General features: G+C 44.8%; 1 protein-coding gene across 5 annotated transcripts in view; it reads left to right on the forward strand.

Annotated features, from left to right (window-relative positions):
* The window catches only part of large1 (LARGE xylosyl- and glucuronyltransferase 1), a 405419-nt gene that overhangs the window by 228276 nt on the left and 151272 nt on the right, over positions 1–25871 (forward strand). For all 5 annotated transcript variants that reach the window (XM_073058955.1, XM_073058959.1, XM_073058957.1 and 2 more), the window contains exons 3-4: positions 12289–12575; positions 15811–15893. In XM_073058955.1, the coding sequence (XP_072915056.1) occupies positions 12289–12575; positions 15811–15893 (370 nt within the window). The remainder of the gene's footprint in view (positions 1–12288; positions 12576–15810; positions 15894–25871) is intronic.

The following is a 25871-nucleotide window of genomic DNA, read 5'->3' on the forward strand; positions in this document are numbered from 1 at the left end:
TGATGTGTAGGGTTTTTGGCTTTGCTGGCTGTTTTACTGAGGCGGTGGGATTTATAGACAAGAGTCCATGGAGGGGAAGCTGATCCCTGAGATGAGCTGAACTGTGAGCCCCAACCCTCCGCAGTTTCTTGTAGTCACGTGCAGAGCAGTTACCGTAGCAAGCTGTTAAATATCCAGACCGAATAAAAATTGGTAAGAGTTGACGGGAACATGCCCAATCTCTCTGGCCTCCTGAGGATACAGTTGCTGCACATATTGTTAGAATGGTAAAGGAGGCGTATGGTATGCGTGCTTTTATTAGTCAGGCACTGAATTCAAGAGAGGATAGCCACTCCTGGAGTAATGCATTCAGTTCTGGTTATAGGGAGGGTATGGTGGCACTGGAGAGGGTCAAGAAAGGGACCACCACAATGTTGCCTGGATCAGAGGGTATGTGCTATAGGGAGAGGTGGATTAGACTATGGTTGACATCCCTGGAGTGAAGGGTGACCTGATATTGGCTTGAGATTATGAGAGGCACAGAGCAGACAACCAGTGTCTTTTTTCCCCATGGTTGGAATGTCTAATACTAAAGGCCATGCATGCTTTTAAGATGAAGTTCAAAGGAGATGCGTAGGGCGAGATTTCTATTGAAAGGATGCTGGACACACGGAATGGACTGCCAGGGGTCACAGTGGAGGCAAATAAATTTAGAGGCATTTAAAAGGCTCTTGGGTAGGCATGTGAATATGCAGAGAACAGAGGGATATGGACATGGTTTAGGTAGAAGGGATCCATTTAATTGGGCATTTAATTAATAGTTTAATTGGTTTGACAGAGGCTAATGGGCCCTTTTGGTGCTGTACTGTAGTATGTTCTAATTGTCCAATACCAAGGAGTGGCGAGGCAAGCCAGCAGAATATTCTCTATCCTATGGCACTGACCTGTGGCAGTGGAAAGGAAATTACCTTGGAGAAAGCACCTTTTATACTGTCGCCCTGGACCCTGCCAACAGTACTCATTTGAGTAATGAGGGAGAAAAATACTTTCCGGCCTTGTCAACGCATCCAAAAATATTGTGTCACTCAGCATCCTTATCAGCATTTTATTAGTGTGGAATGTTGTGCAGCATTTAGCTTGTGTGCTTCCAAACAAGTTCCTACAGAATACGGTGAGGAGCATTCCGTGACTGGCTGAATCACTGCCGGATACGCACAGGATCAAGAGAGGCTGCAGAGGGTTGTAGATTTGGCCAGCTCCACCAAGGGCACAAGCCTCCTCACTATGGAGGGCATCTTCAAAAGTGATGCTTCAAGAAGGTGGCATCCATCTTTAAGGGCCCCTAACACCCAGGATGTGCCTTCTTCTCATTTCTACCATTGAGAGGTGGTGTGGGAGCCTGAAGGCCCCCACTCAGCATTTTGGACAGCTTTACCCCACCCCCCAACCATCGGAGTTCTGAACCCATGACCACTACCTCATCGTTCCTCTTTCGCACTATTTATTTATTGAAACTTTGTGATGTTTTTAAAATGTCTTGCAGTGCTGCCATAAATCAATTGATAACAAACCTGACTGTGAATCTGCAGTGCACTGTAAATATCGTTGACCGTAGTCACTCTCTGCCAGCTCGTGCTTGCGAGTCCCCAGTACCGACTGGGCAGTGCTACGTCCAGTTACACAGGTGAGCAGGTGGCAGCCGAGGCTCTACCAATGTAAGCTGGGCAGTCAAAAAGAGCCAGACAAGGAGCAAGGATCTTTGCTCATTGCTTGGTGAGGGAAGGTTGTGAGTAGAAAGCAAGTATTGGTATGGGAGGGTTATTGAAATGATTGAACACTTACAATAACGCGGAGGTCTCGATTGCCCTGTGATAAAGTGTATGTTGCCATATACTACCTGGAAATTCATTTTTTTAAGCATTTACAGAAACAAAACTAAATGCAATAGAAGTAGGGTGCAGAGGAGATCTACTAGGATGCTGCTTCGATTGGAGATCTTGTCTTAGGAGGATAGGCTGAGCGAGCTAGGGCTTTTCTCTTTGGAGTGAAGAAGGATGAGAGGTGACGATGGGGGTGTTTAATATGATAAGTGGCATAGATTAAGTAGACAGCCAGCACCTTTTTCCCCGGGGCAGAAGTGACTAATACCAGGGGCATTATTTTAAGATAATTGGGCGGGGAGAAGTATGGGGGTGGGTGAGATGTCAAACTGAAGTTTTCACACATAGAATGGTGACTGTATTGAATGCACTGCCGGGGCAGGTAGATTAGTGGCATTTAAGAAATTCTTACTTAGGCACATGGATGAGAGGAAAATGGAGGGCTATGTGGGAGAGAATGGTTAGATTCATCATAAAGTAGGTTAAAATTCAGGCACAACATTGTGGGCTGAAGGGCTGGTACTTTGCTGTAATGTTCTATTCTCTACAATAGAATTTTACCAAAAAAAAGCTTGCATGACCAAGAGACTGACAAACACCCAATGTGTATAACAAGACAAACTGTACAAATTAAAAATAATACTGAGGATGTGAGCTGCATAGCAGGAGAGGATTTGAAGGCTGTCCTGCCTTAAAGACTGTTGAAGAGCAACCTGATGCATATGTATCTGTCAGTTAAGCATCACGGGCTGTTGCATCCCTTTCCAGCAGTCGTTCATTTCAATGGTGAGAGGCAGGATATAGTGGCATTCAGAACTGTATCACAGATCAGGCCTGTTGACCCACCTAGTCCATGTTTATTCTGCCTAGTCCCATCAACCACAGACATCTATATCCATCCCAGCCATGTACCGACCCAACTTTCCATTAAATGTTACAATTGAATCTGTATCCACTACTTTCAGTGGCAATTCATTCAAAAGTTCAAAGTACCGTACATTTATTATCAAAATGTGTACACATTATACAACCTTGAGATTTGTCTGCTTACAGACAACCACAAAGCAAAGAAGCCCTGAAAGAACCCATTAAAGAAAGACCATCAGACACCCAATGTGCAAAGAGGGGAAAAAGCAAAGCGAGCAAACAATAAAAATAAGCAAATAGCAATCAGAACGGAAGTTTTAGGGAAGACACAAAGCCCGCCAGACATCACTGCAGGCTGAGCAGGCCACAACCTCAGTTCAACGCAGAGTTGAGTAAATTTGGCGGAGCGGAGAGCACAGTTGGGCAGAACCGGCCCGTCCCTCACCCCGGTCCTGATACTCTGACCTTTTCAATCTCGCCCAGCACTTAACTGGCCTAAACATCGGGTCATCCCTCGTTCTGCGGCCTGGACCCGCTGCCACAATTTGGCACATCCCCGTCCTTTCTAATTCAGCCCGGTGGTTAAATTGGTCAAACATTGGATCTTTCCTCGCTCTCAGGGGTGATTCCACTCTGTTTTGACCCTGCCTCTGCCTCGACAACACTTGTAGCACCCTCTCGACTAAGTTCCCGCTCAGGTTCCCCTTAAATATTTTACCTTTTACTGTTAACATGTGACCTCTACTTCTAGTCTTAACCAACCTCAATGGAAAAGGCATGCTCACACCTACCCAATCTGTACCCCTGAAAATCTTGTATATATCTATCAAATCTCCCCTCATTCTTCTACACTCCAGGGAATAAAGTCTTAACCTTTTCCTGTAACTTATGTCTTCAAGTCCCAGCAATATCCTTTTAAATTTCTGTACTCTTTCAATTTTATCGCTATGTTTCCTGTAGGCAGGTAACCAGAACTGTGCACAACATTTCAAACTTGGCCTCATCTACGTCTTGTGCAACTTGAGCATAATATCCCAACCCCCGTATTAAATAGTTTGATTTATGAAGGCCAATGTGCTCAGGGTGCTCATGACCTTATCTACCTGTGATGCCATTTCGAAAGAATTATGGTTTGTATTCCCAGATCCCTCTGTTCTACCACATTCCTCAGTACCCTATGTATTACCCTAGTTTGTCTTGTCAAAGTGCAAAATGGCATGCTCATTTGAATTAAATTCCATCTGCCACGTCTCAACCCACATTTCCAGTGGTTCCAGATCCTTCTGCAACCTTTGATAGCCTTCCTTGTTGTCCGTTATGCCCCAATCTCGATGTCATCCACAAATTTTCTGATCCAGTTTATCACATTATCATTCAATTTATTAATATAGATGACAAACAACAATGGACCCAGCACTGATCCCTGTACCACTCCAATAGTTATAGGCCTCTAGTCAGAGTCAACCATGTTCTCGCACCCTCTGGCTTTTCTCAGTGAGCCAATGTTTAATCCAATTTACTGCTTCATCCTGCAAACACAGAGAATGGTTAGTACCTGGAACTTTCTGCCAGAGGAGTTCATGGAACCAGATACAATAACCACATTTAAGAAGCATTTAGACCAACACTCAAGTCAAGAAGGCACAGAAAGGTACAGTCCAATTGCAGGCCGATTGGATTAGATGGCAAGCAGAAAGCTGTGTGCTAGAATGGCCATTTCTGTGCTGCACGAATCTCTGATTGTAATTAAACAATGGGAGTTGTTATTGACCTAAAAACTCGTCTGATTTGTTGATGTCGGCACTTATTGTTGACTCCAGGCCCTGCGTAATGACCCGGCACCCTGCTCCAGTCCAGGCAGAGTTAGGACCGGATAATAGACCAGAGTTGGCCATCCCCATCTCGTGAAAGGATAGAATTGGACAATAGAGAAAAAAATACAGAGAATGCTGGATATTCTCAGCAGGCCAGGCAGCGTCTGTGGAAAGAGAAACTGAGCCAGTGTCAGAATAGGAGTTTGCTGCAGCCCCTGTATAACAATCACCCTTCAGCTTCTGAGCACAGATTCCCACTGATAATGTACTCGGTGCAAGGAGTATTTGATCACTCCCTCATACTGCAGATAGAAATGTGGGCACAGCTCAGCATATCACTGAAACCTGCCTCCTCTCTATGGACTCTGTCTATGCTTATACCACGGTGCCTCAGTAAATCGCCAGCATAGTCAACGCCTCCAGCCTCCCTGCACATTCTCTCCTCTCCTCTCTCCCTTTGGGCAGGAGATGCAAATGCCTGAAAGCTCTTGACACCAGGCTCGAGGACAGTTATCCTGTTGCTGTAAGGAGACTGAACGGTTCCCTAGTTTAATAAAGTGGACTCTGGACTTCCCAATCTACATAATTTCTCATTATCTACCCGCAGTTCACTCTCTAACTGTAACATTGTTCCGCACTGTTACTGTTTTAGCTTGTGCTAACCCAATGCAGTTTTCACATTAAATCAGTATAAATGTTAGCATTTCAATGCATCTTCGCACATAAATGTTCTATGTTACACGTGATAATAATTTACCAATTCGCATCAAAAACTTTGAAAACTATAAAATGCTTAAAAATGCATTTTTTGTAAGGATTGCTAGGATCCTGAAGAAATACAATCCGCAAGCCCGTAGGGAAGCCCACGTGTGTCAGAGATGACCTAGGACTCAGGTTGGGTGGCATTTGCAGGATTTGCTGTGAATGTGGAGTAGTGTATATTGGCCAGGTGGGAGGCACAGTGGAAACCTGCATCAAGGAGCACAGGAGATGTATCCGCTTGTGCTACCTGGAGAAATCAGTGGTAGCAGAACGTTGCATTCGCACACCCCTGTTTTGACACATGGCTACTTGAATTACTATAGCCTTCCTGCCAGATTGAATCAGTTTGGCCGTTCTCCCCTGACTTCTCTCATTAACAAAGTGTTTCTGCTCACTGGATTTTTTTTTGGCACCATCCTCTGTAAACACTAGAGACTGTTGTGCGTGAAGCTCCCAGGAGATCAGTTTCTGAGATACTCAAACCACCCCATCTGCCACCAGCAATCATTTCACAGTCAAAAATCTCATTTCTTAGGTCACATTTCTTCCCCATTCTGATGTTTGGTCTGAAGAACAACCGAACCCCTTGCCATCTCTCAATCAAGAGACAATCTGCAGATGCTGGAAATCCAAGCAATAGACACACAATGCTGGAGGAACTCAGCAGGCCAGGCAGCATCTATGGAAAAGAGTACAGTCGACATTTCGGACCGAGACCCTTCAGCAGGCTCTTGCCATGTCTTCATGCTTTTATGAATTGATTTGATACTGCATGATTGGCTTAGATATTTGAATTAGCTTACAGGTGTACCTAATAAAGTGTCCACTGGGTGTAAATGCAATTTCACCTTTCAGTATTTGCTCAAAGGAAGAATGGGGCCAATTAATGACCCAATAAGAGATCATTCTGTGGAGACAGAGGGGTCAGAGGAGGGATCAAAGAGGACAGTCGATGTTTTATAAGGCGGTAGTCAGACTGCACTTCGAGTATTGTGAGCGGTTTTGGGCCCATTATCTAGGAAAAGATCTGCTGGCATTGGAGAGGGTCCAGAGCAGGTTCACAAGAAGGATTCTGGGAATGAACGGGTTAACCTATGAGGAGCGTTTGATGGCTCAGGGCCAATACTCACTTGAGTTTTGAAGAATGAGAGGGGAATGTCCTGGAAACCTATCAAATATTGAGAGGCCTGGACAGAGTGGATGTTTTCTATAGTGAGTGAGTCTTAGACCAGTGAGCATAGCCTCAGAATAGAGGGGCTTCCATTTAGCATGAAGGTCCGTGGTGAATCTGTAGAATTCATTGCCGTGGATGCCTGTGAAGGCCAAGTCACTGAGCCAAAGGTTACAGAGAGAAGGCTAGAGAATGGATTTGAGAGGGATAATTAATCAGACCTGATGACATGGCAGAGCAGACTCGATGGGCTGAATGACCTAAATCTGCTCCAGTGCCTTATGGTCTAATGGTCTTAAGTACTTTACGATCTGTTCACTGGTGACTTGGATCCTGACCATTTATCAGCACGGTGGGGTGGAAGGCAAGAGATAAAACAAGATGAAGGGGACATTCGTAACAGCTTTGGAATATGCATTCAGCTGATCTGGATGACTGACTAAGCGGGGAAAGGGTGAATAATTTCTGAGGTCCTGGCCATTAGCTTCCAATAAACGGGAATGATGCCAGAGGACCTGAGGTATGCGAGTATTACGTCCTCCTGTAGAGAAGTGAAGTGGTATAAAATGGATAATCACAGTCCAGCTATCATTGATGATGAGGAAGCTTTTAGAGCAGTAATCCGTGACAAAATTAATTGGCACTTGTAAAAGTGTGTGCTAATAAAAAAATGTCAGCATTAATTTGTTAAAGACAATATGTTTTTGGCTAATGATTTAGTTCTTTGAATAAAGTAACAAGATGGTTGATGAGCAGGGTGCTGCTAATGTGCCTGTGGTTGTTCAAAAAAAAAGCTTCCGATAAAGTACAGCAAAAAGACAATTAACAAAATTAACAGCCCATGGGAGTAAAGGACATTAACAGTGTGAATTCAAAACTGCAGAAGGGCCAGGATGCAGAGAGTAATGGTAAAGGTTTGTGTCTCAGAACGGAGGCAGCGCTTTCTCTGAAGCATGTAAATGACCTTTGCAAACGGGGGTCAAATTCTAGTCTGCGGATGAGGTGAGTCTCGGAGCTGTAGTGAACAGGGAGAATGGACGAACTGAAGAAGAAAAGGCTGCCATGTTGTGGATGAAACACATCTGCAGAATGGTGAAGTAGTAGAGGGGATCTTAACCTGATTATAGGAATTGACAACCTCGTCAGTGACAGGTCAGTGGAGGTAATAAGGTTGTCCAAATGGTATTATTGACTTTCAAAGATATCAATCCGTGAACACTGCTGTTGTGTGCAAACATACAAACCACTGTTTGGGCCCAAGGAGATATGACCGTATGAAGAAGGCTGCTATGCGATTTGCTGGACTGGGCTGGTCCATCTTCAACACAGAGAAGATGAAATAAAGGATTTGAAGGATTTTGATCATTGATGAGAAGCTACTTCTGGTGGTGGTCTCTGGTGTGACTGGAAGGCAGAGTTCTGAGTGATAGTCCTTGATAAGTAAAAGTTGATCTGGAATAAACTGGTGGGATGGGTGGGAGCAAATTTTGGAGCAATGCTTAAGGTTAAACACTTAAATAGAAATAAAACTATAAGGTGGTGGAGAGAAAAACAAAAGGAAATTGGGACCAGTTAAGCAACTTGACTGAAGAGCCAATCACCCATACCCTTGTGCTGTCTGCTTACATAAACTGAACTGAGAACTGCTCGAAGATCTCTTCACATGGAATCTCTCCAAACACTAAGGCTCTTTTGCTGCCCGTTAATCTCAGGCCTGCTGGCTGTAATGACCCACAGCAGCTCCCACAACTAGCACTCACAGCAAATAAGCCAATTAAAGTAATTTTTGTTTGAATTCATTGAAGGAAAATCGCTATGCTACTGAAGTTGAAAGTTGGAAAATAAACTGTGAGTGCTGGAAAGACTTGACAGGTCAGGCAGCATCTGTGGAGAGAGAAACAGTGTTTTAGGTCTAATAATCTGAGAAAAGGAGACTAATGTGGTGAAGATGAGGAGGGATGGGCAAAATGAAAAGAATATTACAGATTGGATGGGCCACAAACAAGAGGTTCCGTAGATGCTGGAAATCCAGAGTAATACACACAATATGCTGGAGGAACTCAGCAGGTCAGGCAGCATCTACGGAGGGGAATAAACAATTGGCATTTTGAGCTCAGACCCTACATCAGGACTGGGAAGAAAGGGGGAAGAAGCCAGAATAAGAAGGTGGAGGAATGGAAGGAGTACAAGCTGGCAGGTGGTAGGTGAAGCCGGGTGAAAGGAGGGTGGATGAAGAGGGAATGAAATGAAGCTGCGAGGTGACAAGGGGAAAGGTAAAGGGCTGAAGAAGGGGGAATCTGATGGGAGAGGAGGAGGGGTATATGAGAGAAGTGATAGGCAGGTGAGGAGAAGAGAAGAGGTAAGAGGGGATTGAGAAAGGAGAGGAGAAAAAAGGAGAAATTATGTTCATGCCATCAGGTTGGAGATGACCCTGGCAGAATATGAGGTGTTGCTTCTCCAACCCAAGAGTGGTTTCATTGTGGTAGTAGAGGAGGCCATTTATCAATATGTTGTAGTGTAAATGGGAATTTGAATTGAAATGGATGGCCACCAGGAAACCCTAGCCATTGCTGACAGAGAGAAGATGTTTGACAAAGCTCTCCCCCAAATTGACCGGTGTAGAGGAGACTGTGCCGGGAATACCGGGTGTAGTAGATGACGCTGACAGAATTGCAGGTGAGGTATTATTTCACCAGGAAGGACTGTCGGAGGCTTTGAATGGTGGTGAGGGAGGAGGGAAAGGGGCAGGCATAGCACTTGTCCCACTTGCAGGGAAAAGTGACAGGAGAGACATCACTGAGGAGGGATGAACGGACAAGGGAGTAACAGAGACAGCAATCCCTGTGGAAAGCTTCGAGTTGGGGGGGGGGGAGTCGAGGGGAAGGTGTGTTTAGTGTACAATCCCACTGAAAACATGGCGGAAATTATGGAGAATGAGGTCACATTGCTAGATGATCCTAGCTTTTAATGAGGGTGGTTAAAGCAAAGAGACATGTCAGAGCTGTGGAAACAGAGCGAAAAATGAAAGAAAAGGCAGGCTGAAGGATGTGTTTGGCTAGGCAACCAGCTTGTTAGTTCAGTAGAAGTTGTCTGTGATGACTTGGATGACTCTAAGACTGGAGGCTGTGGAGGGAAAATCTCCCATGAAAATGAGGTTTGCTCACTGTAAGACTATGGCCTCGTGTTCCCCACTAGAGTCATGGTCCAGTGCGAAGTATGAGAAGGTGTCTAAGAGCTGACATTTGACTGATGAAATATCCCAATAATAAGCCCTGGATCACTAGTAACATCAAAGGCCTCCTAAACCAGAAGAAGAGGGCCTTTAAAGATGGTGATCGGTTGGAGCTTAAAAGAGTTCAGAAGGAACTCAGAGTACAGATAAGGGGGGCAAAGGAGCAGTATAGGAGGAAGCTAGAACAAAAGCTGCAGAAAAAAAGCATGAAGGAGGTGTGGGATGGGATGAAGATCATCACCGGATGCGGTGCAAAGCGGAGGGCGAACATAAGTGGAGATGTGGAGAAAGCGAACCAGCTGAACAACTTCTTCAACAGGTTCGACAGCACAATCTCATCCTCACCGCAGAAATCCACACCAGGCTTACTTCCCTCACAGGAAAATAGCCACTCACAGGAGACCTTGCCCACGCCCAGGATTACGGCTGAACAGGTGGAAGGTCAACTGAGGAAGATCTGTACCAGCAAGGCGGCTGGACCGGATGGAGTTTCCCCACGATTACTGAGGGCCTGTGCGACTGAGCTGGGAGAACCACTACAGCGCATCTTCAACATGAGCCTGGAGCAGAGAAGAGTACCCAGACAGTGGAAAACATCCTGTATTGTCCCGGTACCGAAGAAACCACAACCAAAGGAGTTGAATGACTTCAGACCTGTTGCCTTGACGTCGCACGTGATGAAGACCATGGAGCGGCTGATAATACAGAATCTGAGGCCACAAACCAGGCACGCCCAGGATCCTCTTCAGTTTGCGTATAAGGAGAAGGTGGGAGTGGAGGATGCTATCACGTATTTGCTGCACAAATCACTCTCTCACCTAGATGGGGTCAGTTGTGCTGTGAGGATTACATTCCTTGACTTCTCTAGTGCCTTTAACACCATCCAGCCCAAGATCTTAAGGCACAAACTAACGGAGATGGGAGTAGACTCTCACATGGTGGATTGGATAGTGGACTACTTGACAGATAGACCTCAGTATGTGCGGTTGGGAGACTGTAGGTCTGACACGGTGGTCAGCAGCACAGGGGCTCCGCAGGGAATCGTACTCTCTCCGGTCCTGTTCACCCTGTACACATCAGACTTCCAATATAACTCGGAGTCCTGCCATGTGCAGAAGTTCGCTGATGACACGGCCATAGTGGGGTGTGTCAGGAATGGACAGGAGGAGGAGTATAGGAAACTGATACAGGACTTTGTGATATGGTGCAACTCAAACTACCTGCGTCTCAATATCACCAAGACCAAGGAGATGGTGGTGGACTTTAGGAGATCTAGGCCTCATATGGAGCCAGTGATCATTAATGGAGAATGTGTGGAGCAGGTTAAGACCTACAAGTATCTGGGAGTACAGTTAGACGAGAAGCTAGACTGGACTGCCAACACAGATGCCTTGTGCAGGAAGGCACAGAGTCGACTGTACTTCCTTAGAAGGTTGGCGTCATTCAATGTCTGTAGTGAGATGCTGAAGATGTTCTATAGGTCAGTTGTGGAGAGCGCCCTCTTCTTTGTGGTGGCGTGTTGGGGAGGAAGCATTAAGAAGAGGGACGCCTCACGTCTTAATAAGCTGGTAAGGAAGGCGGGCTCTGTCGTGGGCAAAGTACTGGAGAGTTTAACATCGGTAGCTGAGCGAAGGGCGCTGAGTAGGCTACGGTCAATTATGGAAAACTCTGAACGTCCTCTACATAGCACCATCCAGAGACAGAGAAGCAGTTTCAGCGACAGGTTACTATCGATGCAATGCTCCTCAGACAGGATGAAGAGGTCAATACTCCCCAATGCCATTAGGCTTTACAATTCAACCGCCAGGACTTAAGAACTTTTTAAAAGCTATTATTAATGCTTTTTGAGATAGTGATTTAGATGCATATCATATTTTTTACTGAGTTAAGTATTGTATGTAATTAGTTTTGCTACAACAAGTGTATGGGACATTGGAAAAAAAAAGTTGAATAAAGTATCTATCTATCTATCTATCTATCTATCTAAATTGAGTTAGACAGTCTACAACTGCACCTCCATTATCAGTAGCTTTGATACCCGGCTTGGTCCTCAGTGAGGTGGGCGCAAAAAGATAAGAATGTCATTTGTCATGTCAGAAATAAAGTTGGGCGAGGGAGTAAGAAACCAGAGAAAGGGGTCTGGTGGATCTGGAATTCTTGAGTCAGTATACGGAGTTGGGAAAGTCTTGCAAAAGAGATGGTCATGGTGGAGGTGGTACAAGAGGGAGCCTTTTGTCATACCAAGCTCAGAATGATGTCTGAGGCCCCTGCTGAGTACTGATCATCCTGGAGCAGAGAGGGCAAGATTCCGAAGGCCTGGCATAAGCAAGCAGGGACAAAAGAAGAGGTGGAGAGATGGGAATCAGAGAAAACTGAAGGAGAAGGGCAGTCAGAGGAACAGTGGAGTTAAAGCACTGTAGAAATTTGCAATATCTGATTCCTGAAAAGAAAGTAAAAGAGTGCTGATGTTTCTGGAACACTTGATTTCTATCTCTGGCTTTTTAAGATAAGATTTGGTCTCACTCTGACAGAAATCTCCCTCCTGTGATCTTATTTGTGTCTCTTCTCCTTTTTGGTTTGCAGATGCAAAGCCTGTCTCGCTAACTCCCTACGAAGCCCCTGCAAACAGCCCTCAATATGTGTTCAACCAGAGGGAGCGGGAATCCCTAGAGGTCCGCGTGCGAGAGGTGGAGGAGGAAAACCACGCCCTTCGGAAGCAACTCAGCCTTGCCCAGAACAGGGTCCATCGCCACCGAAACCATTCCAAGAGTTATTCCACAGAGGAAGGCACCGGAGACAATGAGGGGGTCCACGCCGTGGTTTGGAATGGCTCGGAGTGTGGCAAGCGGCCCACTGTGGAGAAGTGTGAGGTAACTCCACCTTCCATCCTTTTATGAAACATGTTTATGTTTCAGCATGATTCATCTATCTTCCCTCATGTCCTTTCTGTAATTTAAACAGAAAACATTAGAGCTTAGAGTGGAGCATGAGGTATTTGGCATACAGTGCTCTGCCAGATCGTAGCTAACACACACCAACCCTTGTCTATCGTCAAATTCTTTCTCACTTTTCCAACAAAAATTTACAGATTTATTCCCTTTAAACACTTCTACTAGAACAGAAATACAATAAGGAGAAAACTCTCACATTTGTTGCCCTTTTCTATAATTTTCCCATTTTTCTTTCCCCTTTGCCTGATTTTATTTTAGCGCCCACCCCCTGAGGAATCATTGCAAGATAACTGACCTAACCAACTCAACATCAGACAAGCAATGTGCTATGGGTGATTGAGAGGGCTAAAGGGAAACAGCTGAAGTAGATTCCCATCCACCTCCTGTTAAACCATTCCCTGTTTTGCTGTTTTTGTAATCCTTTTGTTGTACTCCAACCATCTGCAACCTCTTTTGGAACCAAGCTCCCTTGACGCTTCTCCCATTTAGTATGCAGAGCATTGATCTGAAAGCTTTTAGTATCTGCCAACAGTTGAAACCATGAGCATGATTCAGATTACCAACTGCCCTTCAAAAGTGTAAGGCAGGTGGATTAACACCTAGGTCCAGGCTCCAGCAGGAATTAAGCAGCCTGCATATGTTCTCACTGGTTGTCATCCTCCTTTTGAGTTTTGCTGAGGAAGTGCCAGTTTTGCTGAGTTTTGCTCTCAACAAGTGGCGTGATGTTGCGATGCAGGAATTTTCCCCACTGGCACATTGATTGATTACTGCTTTTGATGTCCTTGAGACTGGGTGATGGATGTAGTATCAGGACAGCTTGATCACCTTTGCTTGCAATTTCTACAGCTTCCTCCAGAGGGAAGCACTTGTGAGAGTAGGTGGTAACTGGTTTTAGTTGGGTGAATGAGGAACAACTGGCTGAGACTGCGGTCACTGGACCAAAAAAACAAAGGCCAGAAGAATTCAACTAGTTCAAGGTTTAATTAGTCATGCAAGTATGTTTACCACAGACCCTGATGTTACTATGGACCTAATTACAGAATGATCGGCGGCATTGTGACCGATTTTACTCTCCCCTAGACTCATCCTTCCTTGTTGAATAAGCCAGTTCAGCAGTCAAGCAGCCTCTGAGGAGGTAAAGCGTTCAAGTCGACATTTTGGTTCAGGGCCCTGCATCAGAACTGAGAGAGGAGATGAAAGTTTGCCAGCTACATACAGGCAGCCTTTCCTTTCCCCTCTCATCTTGGTGCAGAATCTCAACCCAAAAATTCGACTGACAGCTTTTGCCTCTCTGGGTGCTGCTTGACCTGCTGAATAACCAGTGTTGACTTGTTTGGCGATGATTAAACTGCACTGGTTGGCTTAGTGGAGAATAACCAGCACTAGTCCGGTAACTGGTTGGCTTAGTGGAGAATAACCAGCACTAGTCCGGTAACTGGTTGGCTTAGTGGAGAATAACCAGCACTAGTCCGGTAACTAGTTTGCAGGTGGCACTGAGGTTGCTTTTCCCTGCTGAATAAGCTGACTTCAAGGAAGAGTCAGATTTGGCAACAGTGTCACTGGCCTTTCCTGTAACTAGGCCCTGATAAAATATCAGGGTCTTTGGTCACCTTCCTGAGTTGTCTAAGCTTTGATTTTCCTCTGAACCCTCTGGTTCTCTTCCAACAATGAAGTCTTCTTCTTGGACAACTGAGTCTACGCTGGCTCCAAGGCTGCTTGTGATGCTAAAGGCGGATTCAGACAGAAAATTCTTGATGGACCGGGAATAAGTATAACATTTAAATGGCAACAGCAATAACTGGCTGCATTTTCTTCAAAATAAAGTCAAACCCCAAAGCCAGACTGTTAACGGACACTGTGCTAGTCGCATACTGATGTTCATGGGTCAGATGCAGCAAAGTTTTGTGAGAGACGTTGAAGAATATCGAAGGAAAAATCGGTGTAGACACAGTGAAATGATGTACACCCCACCCTTTCATGGTGAGTTGAAAGACTCGTAGTCAGGAATCTGTTCTCTGAGTATTCTAAGCACTTTGGACTCCTTATCTAAGAGAGGTTGAGCTGACATTGGAGAGGATCCCGAGAAGGTTGATGAACGATCCTGTGAATGAAAGGGTTAATCTGTGAGGATCGTTTCTTGGCTCTGTTCTTGTACTCGCTAGAGCTTAGAAGAATGAGGGGGGAATTTCATTGAAACCTATTGTATATTGAAAGGCCTAGATAGAGTGGACATGGAGAGGATGTTTCTTGCAGTGGGAGAGTCTAGGACCAGAGGGTGCAGTCTTAGAATGGGACATTTCTTCCGAACAGAGATGAGGAAACTTTTTTAGCCAGAAGGTGGTAAATCTGCGGAATTCAATGCCACGGATGGCTGTGGTGGCCAAGTCATTGGAAATAATTAAAGCGGAGGTTGATGTGTTCTTGATGAGTAAGGGCATCAAAGGTTACGGGGAGAAGGCAGGAGAATGGGGTTGAGAGAGATAATAAGTCAGCCGTGATGGAATGGTTAAGCAGACTGGCTGGGCCGTATGACCTAATTCTGCTCCTATGTCTTACGATAGCAAGATGGAATCTGATTAGACTGAATCTACTTCGAGAGCGTGTCAACTCGAATGCTTTTTCTATGACTCCCACGTTAATTCTAAGTTACTATGAAGAGCGGTCCCTGCTGGGATCATTGTCTCTGCATTTCGGGTGAGACATCCTGAAGTCCACGTGGCTGCGCAGATTGGAATGTCATTATGCAGTTCCCACAGGATTAGGCTCCATCTGTTGCTGTTTTGAACCATGAAGTGTAAAGTGTCCTGTTAGCACAGGTCCGCTCAGTGCTAAGCAGTTTGACCTCAGTAAGTGTGGCAGTTTCGGCCCCTTCTGAATAAATAGGAAAGATTGTTCCCTATGGAATGTGTTCCTGATTTCTCCCCAGTGATAGGAAGTGCACACCTTTGATTGGGAATAACTTTGGGGGTCTTTTTTTGTGGTTAAATAGCCTAACCTTACTTGCTGAGTTCAGTCATCGGTAGGCAGATGATGCTTGACAGAGTTAAACCAGTGCCAGGAAATCAGACTTCAGCAAGGGTGAGCTCTTTCATTAGAGTTAAAAAGGGGATTTGCCTAACCGTGCTAGACTGTAATTATTTTTGTCTTTTTTCAGACAATCCACATTGCAATCGTGTGTGCGGGATACAATGCCAGCCGTGATGTTGTGACACTCGTGAAATCGGTTCTGTTTCACCGGTATGTATGGATGACAGCGTTCAGTGTTGACTGCAGGCAATTTTGCCCCTGCAGTTAAATGCGGGCGATCAGGCAGCACCTGCAGGAAAAAGAAACTGGGTTGTCGTCGTCGGAGCAGGGGTGGTAGATGGCTTTAAACTCGAATCCCATAAATCAGCTTCAGTTGCTGTGTTTTATTTCTCTGCGCTAAATCTCGGCGTGACGATTAATATTCTGTTGTCTTCCCATTCCTCACGAGAGGGGAGGGCTCAGCAACAGGTAGTCAGATTAGACAACTGCTTTCACCCGCATCTTGTTCCTCGGCTAACCAGAGCCAAACAGGCAGTAGCACCTGAGGATTTCCTCTCATCTCTTCTTTTTCCTAACCCAGGTGCCTCACCATAATGGCCACTCATTTTTCCCTTGTAGGTAACTCAATTCACTGATGTTGTTCAATGATCTGTGTGGAAGGCATGTAAAATCTCGGTCCATGTGACAATAATGAACCAAATGCCTATGAATTACATTAGCTGAGATGTCTTGACCATGCTGGCTCAGAAAACAACCAGTGCTTTCTGCTTATTTACGTTTCAGTCGCGCAACGTTCCTTTTCCCCACGTCAGAGACATATCCCTCAGTCACAGAACCTCAGTTATGCAGTGATGAAAGAAAAAAGCCCGCAGAGGCTGGAAATCTGAAGCGAAGACTAGAAGTAAGCAGCGTGTCAGGCAGTGTCTGTGCTGAGGGAAGCAGTTAATGTTTCAGGCTCCCTGACCTTGTACAAGTTTTCCTTCCCTCTTCCATTTGTTCCTATACCCTACCATTCAGACATTCCTTGTGCTGGCTGGCTGGTGTGCTTGAGGTGCTCAGGCAGTACAGTAATGGCGTGGTTAGCACAATCACTTTATCTGTGAGGAGTTTGTACATTCTTCCCGTGACTGTGTAGATATCCTCCAGTTGCTCTGGTTTCCTGTCTTTGGAAAGTCCATATCTCTGGAACCTGTAAACATACAGGTTGAGTACCTCTTAACTGAAATTTCAGAAACCTCACATCCAAAATTCTTTTGAACATTGACATGACACCACAAATGGATGTTTGCACAAGGTGCTGCAAAGGTCGCTGCGTACCACAGACAGTTCTGAGAAGGGACCTCACATGTGCAAAGAGCAGAAGTTAATGAGAAATGAAAAACACTGCATGAAGCGAAAAATGAAGATCTCAAACATGTATTGAGAGGGTGGATTTGCAGTGTCAAGGTGAGCACAGCGTCTGTGGCAGGAAACCAGAGCACCCAGAAGAAACCCACACGGTCACAAGGAGAATGTGCAAACCCTGTCGCGACAGCAGTGAAATTGAACCCAGGTTGTTTCTGCTGGAATAACTTAACACGAACTGCTCTGCGGCCATGCCAGGTTCCTCTGGCTTCACCCTGCTGTTACAGATTAGTTTTATTTGTCACCTGTGCATCAAAATATTGAAGCATACAGGTGAAGTACGTCATTTGCATCAAGTTAGATCAAGACAGATGCGCTGGGCAGCCTACGAGTATCACCAGCTAGCACATCCACTACTTACCATAGCCATATGTCTCTGGGTTACGAGAGGAAAGCAGGCAACCCATAGAAAGCCTGCATGGTCACAGGGAGAACATTCAAACTCCTTACAGACAGCGGCTGGAATTGCACCCAATCACTGGCATTCTAGTCGCTAACACTAGGCCGCTGTGCTACCCAGTTATGTGTGCTGCCAGGTGACACTTCGCTGCTGTTTCTTGTGTCGTAACATTTCAGAATATTCCACTGGTTATAAAGTGCTTCGCGACACCCTAAAGATGTGAAAATTTTCATCTTAAACATATATTTCACCCTTCCATTGCAGCTCTGACACTTTAAGAACACTGGTTCTTTCGTCAGAAGAGTCAGAATTAGGTTTATTATCACTGATGTACTGATGAATGCCATGAAATTTATTTTGTGGCAGCAGTACAGTGCAAGATATAAAAAAAATTCCCATGTTACTATAAAAAATAATTAGTGCAAAAGGGGAATAGTGAGAAAGTATTATGTGTTCGTGGACCATTCAAAAATCTGATGGCAGAGGGGAAGAAGTTGTTCCTAATACACTGATTGTGCATCTTCAGACTCCTGTACCTTCTCCCCGAAGGTTAATGACAAGAGGGTATGTCCCAGAACTGAGATGCTGACAGTATTTAATGATGGGTGTCACCTTTTTGAGGAAATGCCTTATGAAGACATCCTCTGGTGGGAAGGGTTTTGCCCATATTGGAGCTGGTTGAGCCTGCAGACTCTTTCGATCCTGTGCATTGACGCCTCCTAAGCAGGAAGTGATGCAGTCAGTCAGTTACTCTTCTTTGTACATCCGTAGCAACTTCCGAGAATATTTGGTGACATCCTTGTTCAGGATGGCATCAATGTGTTGTGTCCAGGATAGATTCTCTGGCCAGAATTCTCAGGGTCCTGTTTTCCCATTGTCACAGAAATGGAAGTATCTATCAGTGTCGTTGTGACCACCTTTACCAGTGCACTCATACTTGCTGTAGTTCTTCACCACAGCCTTCTACAGCTCTTGTATAAATGTGTGCAGCATAATCAGCAGTCACTTGGTGCCAATGAATATCCAGTTACTGAGTTTTGATGGTGATGCTTGAAGGAAGAACAGACTAGTATATTTTCCAGTTGGGTTACAGCTAATGCCCCAAAAATGGACAATTTAGGCTTTAGGGATTAAATCAAGTCTCAACCTACAACCTCCTCACTTGCAACTAATCATTATACCAGCTGCGATAGGCTTCACTTCTGAGAAAAATAAGACATTTTCTCCTTGGAGCAACAGAAGATGAGAGGTGACCTGATAGAGGTGTATAAGATGATGAGAGGCATTAATCGTGTGGATAGTAAGAGGGGTTTTTCCCAGGGCTGAAATGGCTAGCACGAGAGGGCACAGTTTTAAGGTGCTTGGAAGTAGGTACAGAGGAGATGTCAGGGGTAAGATTTTTACGCAGAGAGTGGTGAGTGCATGGAATGGGCTGCCGGCAACGGTGGTGGAGGCGGATACGATAGTGTCTTTTAACAGACTCCTGGACAGGTACATGGAGCTCAGAAAAATAGAGAGCTATGGATAAGCCTAGGTAGTTTCTAAGGTAAGGACATGTTTGGCACAGCTTTGTGGGCCGAAGGGCCTGTATTGTACTGTAGGTTTTCTATGTTTCTATTTGACCTCAGCACAGGGGAAAAACACAGAACAGAATTGTTCACAGTGACGTTGGTCCAGGTAGGAATATCGGCCAGAGCACCAGCGAGAGCTCCTTACTGTATCTTTTCACAAGTCACATGGGAGCTTTTGTGGCCCTTGGGATTGGATCATGGTCAATCTTTTCATCCCAATGTCAAGACCGTGCCTCCAACCAATGCAGCCGTCCTTCAGCACAACGTTGGAACTGTTGGCCCGACTGACTCAGAAGGGAGAGTCCCACACGTGACACCAGGCCAAATGTGTAGACTGCAGGAATTGACCTATTATTTGGCTTTATGCAACTTTCCTGTTAAGCCTCTTCCAAATCTTCCACCTCCAACAGGCATTAAAGAGATTCTCAGAAAGCCTTGAATTCCAGTCGATGCACAACACAGCCAAATCCAAATTGGGAAAATTATATCAGTGTCAATCAGTGTAGAACAGAGAAGCCAGACTGCAGGGGTCTTAACTTTCTGAAGACCAGTTCATAATTCTAAGAAGAGAAATGTTCGATCAACAGTTGCACAATGATATTTCCCAGTCACCAGACAGCTCCTGTCCTGCCTCTTCTCTCTGTTGAATTCTCAGATTTCTGAACTGTCCATGAAAATCTAGTGAATACAGGCTCTGGGCCTCTATCACTAGAATTCAGAAGAATGAGGGGTAACCTCACTGAAGCCTTTTTATAGAGTGGATGTGGAGAAGGTACTTCCTATTGTAGAAGAGTCTAAGACCAACCCAGAGGACACAGCCTCAGAATAGAGGGACATCCTTTTAGAATATAACTTCTTTAGCCAGAGAGTGGTGAATCTATGGAATTCTTTACCCTAGCCAGCTATAGAGGCCAAGTCTTTATAGAATATAGAAAACCTACAGCACATTACAGGCCCTTCAGCCCAAGATGCGGTGCTGAACAAGTACTTATTTAGAAATTACGTTGGATTACTCATACTCCTCTATTTTTTTAAGCTCCATGTACCTATCCAGGAGCCTCTTACAAGACCCTGTTGTATCTGCCTCCATCACCGGCAGCCCATTCCATGCACTAACCACTCTCTGCATAAAAACAATTTACCCCCTGACATCTCCTGTACCTACTTCCAAGCACCTTACATCTGTGTCTTCACGTGTTAGCCAATTCAGCCCTGGGAAAAAGCCTCTTGACTATCCATACGACCAATGCCTCTCATCATCTTATACACCTCTATCAGGTCACCTCTTATCCTCCATCGCTCCAAGGGGAAAAGGCCAAGTTCACTCAACCTATTCTCATAAGGCTTGCTCATCAATCCAGGCAATGAATATTTAAGGCAGAGGTTGATAGATTCTTGACTGGTCAGGGCATGAAGGGATGCGGGGAAGGCAGGAGATTGGGGCTGAGAGGAAAATTAGATCAGCCATGATGAAATGGTGGACAGACTTTAAGCCAAATAGCCTAATTCTGCTCCTGTACCTTATGATCTTTAAATTACCTCTCTATTTTGCTCTCTTTTTGCATTATTTATTTTTTATATTAACACACACAAAATGCTGGGGAAACTCAGCAGGTCAACAGCGTCTATGGAGAGGATTCATCAGGACATCAGGTCTCGGTCCGAAATGTCAGCTGTTTATTCCTTACCATAGATGCTGCCTGAGCTGCCATGTTCCTCTTGCATTTTGTGTGTAACTAGACTTCCTGCATCTGCAGAATCTCTTGTGTTTATTATTTTTCTATATTTCTTATTGTAACTTACAGCGTTTTTTTATTTACTGCACGGTACTGCTGCCACAAAACAACAGATTTGGCAGTGCTGTGCGAAAGCCTGAGACACATGTACATGGCTAGGGTGCCGAAGACTTTTGCACCACACTGTATTGGTCAATGTGGAGTGCAGAGCGAGTTTGTAAATCTGGCAAGAGCAAAGGATCTTGGGAGTGGCAACTGTGAGAGGAATGTGGGGCAGGTGGCAGAGAAGGAGTGCCAGGGAAAGGGTGTGGTGCGTGTGCAGACCCACCCAGCTCTGAGCTGCCAGGCAAGATAATTTAATTCCAAAACTATTGGTTTATTGATCATTCTTGAATGACTTTCTGGTGCTTCCTGCTTTCTCCCTTCTCCCTTCCCCTTTTCCCAACCATGATTCTCCTCTCCCTGTCCCCTTCCCACTCTCAATCCACTATAGAGACCCATATCAGAATCAGATTTATCATCACACATGTATGTCGTGCAATTATTTGTTAATATGGCAGCACCTCAGTGCAACACATAAAATTACCATAGTTCTGTGCAAAAGTCTTAGGCACCCTAGCATGTGTGTGCTCTGTCTCTCACTCTCTGTCTCTGTTTCTGTCTCTCGCTCTGTTGCTGATATATATATATATATATATATATCAGAGATAGATAGATAGATATATCTGTAAGACCTGCATAGTACAGTATGTCAGAGATAACCAATCTGATTCTGACTGTCTCAGATCTGATGCATGGTGGACTATCTATTTTCCTCCGCGGGTGTTGTTTTTTCCCATTGAATTCCTCAGCAGTTTGCGTTTTGCTCCATATCTCAGCGTCTTATGTCTCGACCAAAGACCAATGCTGCCATGGTGAGATTATCAAAGCGGAGAAAGCTAAAGTGAGCTATAGATGGCTGATCCAGAAGTTCAGTTGCTATGGAAACCATCCACCATACTGCCCACCCCAAATCCCATCATCATTTTTAGTCTGCTACATGCATTTGCTAGAACTGAAATTGGCTTATTATTGCCACATGTACCGAGAAGTTACTGTTGCATGCCATTCATACAGATTATTTCAAAACATTAAGTACTTCAAGGCAGTACAAGGTAAAGTCTGTGACAAAATGCAGAATAAAGTGTTACGGCTAGTTATAAAGAAAATTCATTCTGGTAGACAATAAAGTGCAAGGGTATAATGAAGGTAGATTTAGAGGTCAAGAGTTCATCTTTAGGATTACAAGAGTTCCATTCAAGTGTCTTCTACCACAGGATAGAAGCTGTCCTTGATGCTGGAGGTATGTTCTTTCAGGCTTTTTTCTTCTGTCCGCTGGGGGAGGGAAGAAGATGGAAGGGGTTTTTGATTATGCCGCCTGCTTTTCCAATGCAGTGAGAAGTGCTCGACAGAGAGTCTGAAAAAAAGACATTTTCACTTATTATTTAAGTGAAGTAATTACCCTTCCTTGTTGATGTATGATAGGTTTAAATACTGGACTGTCCTACCTGACTGTATTGGATCAGTTAGCAAACAAGAAATGTACATAAACTTTAAACAGAAAAACTTCCAGAAAACTTTGAGGGAAGGGCAGGGAAGTGAGACTAATTACCTAATAATATTTCCATGAGCCCTTCTGTGCTGTAAAATTTTGTAGCTTGTTAATGGTCCATTCATTGTTCTCAACAGAGGGATGACCTAACAGGTGCTAAAGAATATCAGTACCAGACAGAAAAAAAAGATGCATTTTCTTTTGTCACTCTTTCATTAAGATAACAGACAGCATTTCATCAGAAGGCATTAATCCTTCACCGCACTGCAAGGTCATCAGAAGTGAATTAGACTTCTTACAGTGTAGTCCTATTGTGCTTGCAAAGCCCCACACATCCCCCAGAGTGAGCTACTCTTGTAGATATCACTTGTCTTGACTGAGTTGAGGAACAGAAGCTTTGTTGCAGCTTTTGAGGAACCCCAAAGCACTTTACAGTGAGTGAGAGGTTTTTTATTCGATGTCAGATTACCCGTGCTGACAAGATGAGCAGCGAGCTCCAACTAGCAGCAATGGGGTGATGACTGTTGATGTTGAAGAGGATAAATGGTGACTGATAATTTCAAGACTTGGTGTGCACTGAGACCTTGGCTTCACGTTTTATCCACAGAGATCAAAGGTGAATCCAGGGATGGAGCAGCACGGTAGCATAGCGGTTAGCACAACGCTTTACAGTAGTAGCGACCCGGGTTCAATTCCCACAGTTATCTGGAAGGAGTCTGTGTGTTCTGCCTGTGACTGTATGGGTTTCCCCCAGGTGCTCCTGGTTCCTCCCACAGTCCGATGTGTACTGGTCGGTAGGCTAATTGGTCATTGCAAATTGTCCCGTGATTAGGTGAGGGTTGTTGGCTCAATAGTTCCGGATGGGCTAATTCTGTATTGTATCAATAAATTTAAACAGAACGCATTTACCTGTTGAGGAATGGGTGTGTTTAAGCCCTTTTGGTAGGAATGGAATGCAGAAGCACGTGACTCTCCAAGTGTTAGCTATTCTGTTACAGATGATGGCTCCAATTCTATCATTCCATCTTCTTATTACAAAAAGAGCTGGTGTGTATTCTTAATCACATTTCACACCTTTTTCCCTGTCTGTCCCAGGCCTTGAAGGTTGAACTCGTTTAACCATTCAGCAAGCTAATCAAACCCACGGGTCAACAACACCTCCACTCAAAATATTCACTCAATCTTCACTCAGTGGACACTCTAGTCGATACCTCCTGTAAAGTGGCTGCTGAGGGTATGTTCCTGGTCTTCTGCTGCTGTAGCCCATCCACTTCAAGGTTCAACAGGTTGTGCATTCAGAGATGCTCTTCTGCACACCGCTGTTGTAACGTCGTTAGTTGAGCTGTTGACCCAGTCTGGCCGTTCTCCTCCGACCACTCTCATTAACAAGGCGTTTACAACCACAGAAACTCACTGGAGATTTTTTTCGTTTTTCACACCATTCTCTGTAAACTCTAGAGACGGCTGTGCGTGAAAATCAGCGGTCTCTGAGATACTGAAACCAGCCCGCCTGGCATCAACAATCATTCCACGGTCAAAGTCACTTAGTTCACATTTGCTTCCCTATTCTGATGTTTGGTCTGAAGAACCGAACTGCTTGACCATGTCTGCATGCTTTTATGCATTGAGTTGCTGCCATATGATTGGCTGATTAGATATTTGCATTAATGAGCAGGTGTGCCTAATATAGTGGCCACAGTGTGTATGCGAAGTTAGAGATGAGGGCTTTAGCGTTCCCTGTGGCCCTGTTAGAATTCCTAAGCTGAAAAATTCATGGATTCTGCTGCAGTGCTTTCATCAAGAGGAAAAACTACATTGCAGGCAGCCTGTGACCTAAGCTTGAAGAGCTTCAGTAATATTCTACTGAGGTGCCGCAATGTTTAATGTGTAAATCATGCTGGGCTGTAATATTCAGACAGTGGAACCTTGTAAGTGCCTGTGCCATTTGCACTGAGAGAGCGCTTACAGATCCTGTCTGGTATAATGGCCTGGAATATATTATGCAGGAGGGTTGCTGGACGTTGTGCTGTACAACTGCTTTTGTCAGGCAATCTTTAATGACTTATGCTTTCACAGTTCCTTGCCGCGTTTCCTCTATAAAAGAGCACTGGGCCACTGATGACAGATGACAGTGTTATTTCCACTCAATCTAAAAACTGTCTATTGCTCTCCTCTCTATAGCATGAGTGGGAGCAGGCCACTCAGCCCTTCAAGTCTCCCTGTGATCAGGGTGGATTTGACTGCAGCTCTTCACCCACTTATCAAGAATCTGTCCAGCTCAACCTGAAAATCATTCAAACCTCGGGAGAAAAATTTGCAGCTCATCCCTGCCCATTTCCCGGGATGAGGTGGTGTCTGGTCAAGAGGGGTGAGACAGCATGGACCAATATTCTTCACAAAAAGGTTCAGACTTTTTCCACAAGTGACAAGGGGATACAGGTACAAAACATTTATAATAGAGTGGCATAGAAACTTCTGTGAGTCTGTGGAATTCCCTGTCCCAAGGCTGGTGGAGGGCCCCATTGTTAGAGATACATAAGGAATAGATAATATTTGAAATATTGAAGGATTGAGGGTTATGGCAGACAGGAGTTGAGCCCTCTATAGATCAACCATGTACACACTGAGGGGCCTGGTGACTTGCTCCTGCTCCTATTTTCTTCGGTGACCATTTGCTTTCTACATCCCACCCTCTCAACACCTCGAAGGGTCTTTCACGTTTCAGATGTCCCACCTTGCTCATCTAAACTCCAGCGGATACAAGCCCAGCCCGTGCAGACTTCCCAGGTCAGACAATCTACTGAGGAGGTGAAAGGCTGTCAGAATCAGGACCAAAATCAGTCAGGCTTATCGTCGCTGACATGTAACATGAAACATGTTGTTTATCCCATTAGTACTGTGCAGGCATAACAAAATACTATAAGTTACAATAAAAGATAATAATAATGCAAAAGAGGAATAGTAAGGTAGGATTCATGGGTTAATGCCCTTTTTGATGACAGGGTAAGATTCTGTTCTTTAAAAATATTGAGTGTGTGTCTTCAGGCTCCTGTACCTCCTTGATGGTAGCAATGAGAAGAGAACATGTGCCAGATGTTGTGTCTTTAATGATGGATTCCGCCTTCCTAAGGCACGGTCTTTTTAGGATGACCTCGATGGTGGCAAGGGTTGTGCCTGTGGAGCTAGCTGAGTCTACAGCCTTCTTTAGCCTCTTATAATCTTGTGCATTGGAGCCTCCATAGCAGACAGTGATGCAGCCTGTCAGAATGCTCTCCATGGGACATCTTTAGAAATGTTCGAAGTGTTTTTGGTGACGTGCCAACGGCATAATACTAAACTAGGCTCAAGCTGTCGTCTTAGAAGTATGCAAAAAAAAAGCATTTACGTAGTGCTGTCTGAAGGCAGTGGAAATGGGACTGACTTTTCTGATGTTTTTCTTCTGCTTCAAGATCTAGGCTTCATCAGCAAAGCCAGCATTTGTCGCCA

The sequence above is a fragment of the Hemitrygon akajei genome, chromosome 10, assembly GCF_048418815.1.
Source record: "Hemitrygon akajei chromosome 10, sHemAka1.3, whole genome shotgun sequence".
Lineage (NCBI taxonomy): Eukaryota > Metazoa > Chordata > Chondrichthyes > Myliobatiformes > Dasyatidae > Hemitrygon > Hemitrygon akajei.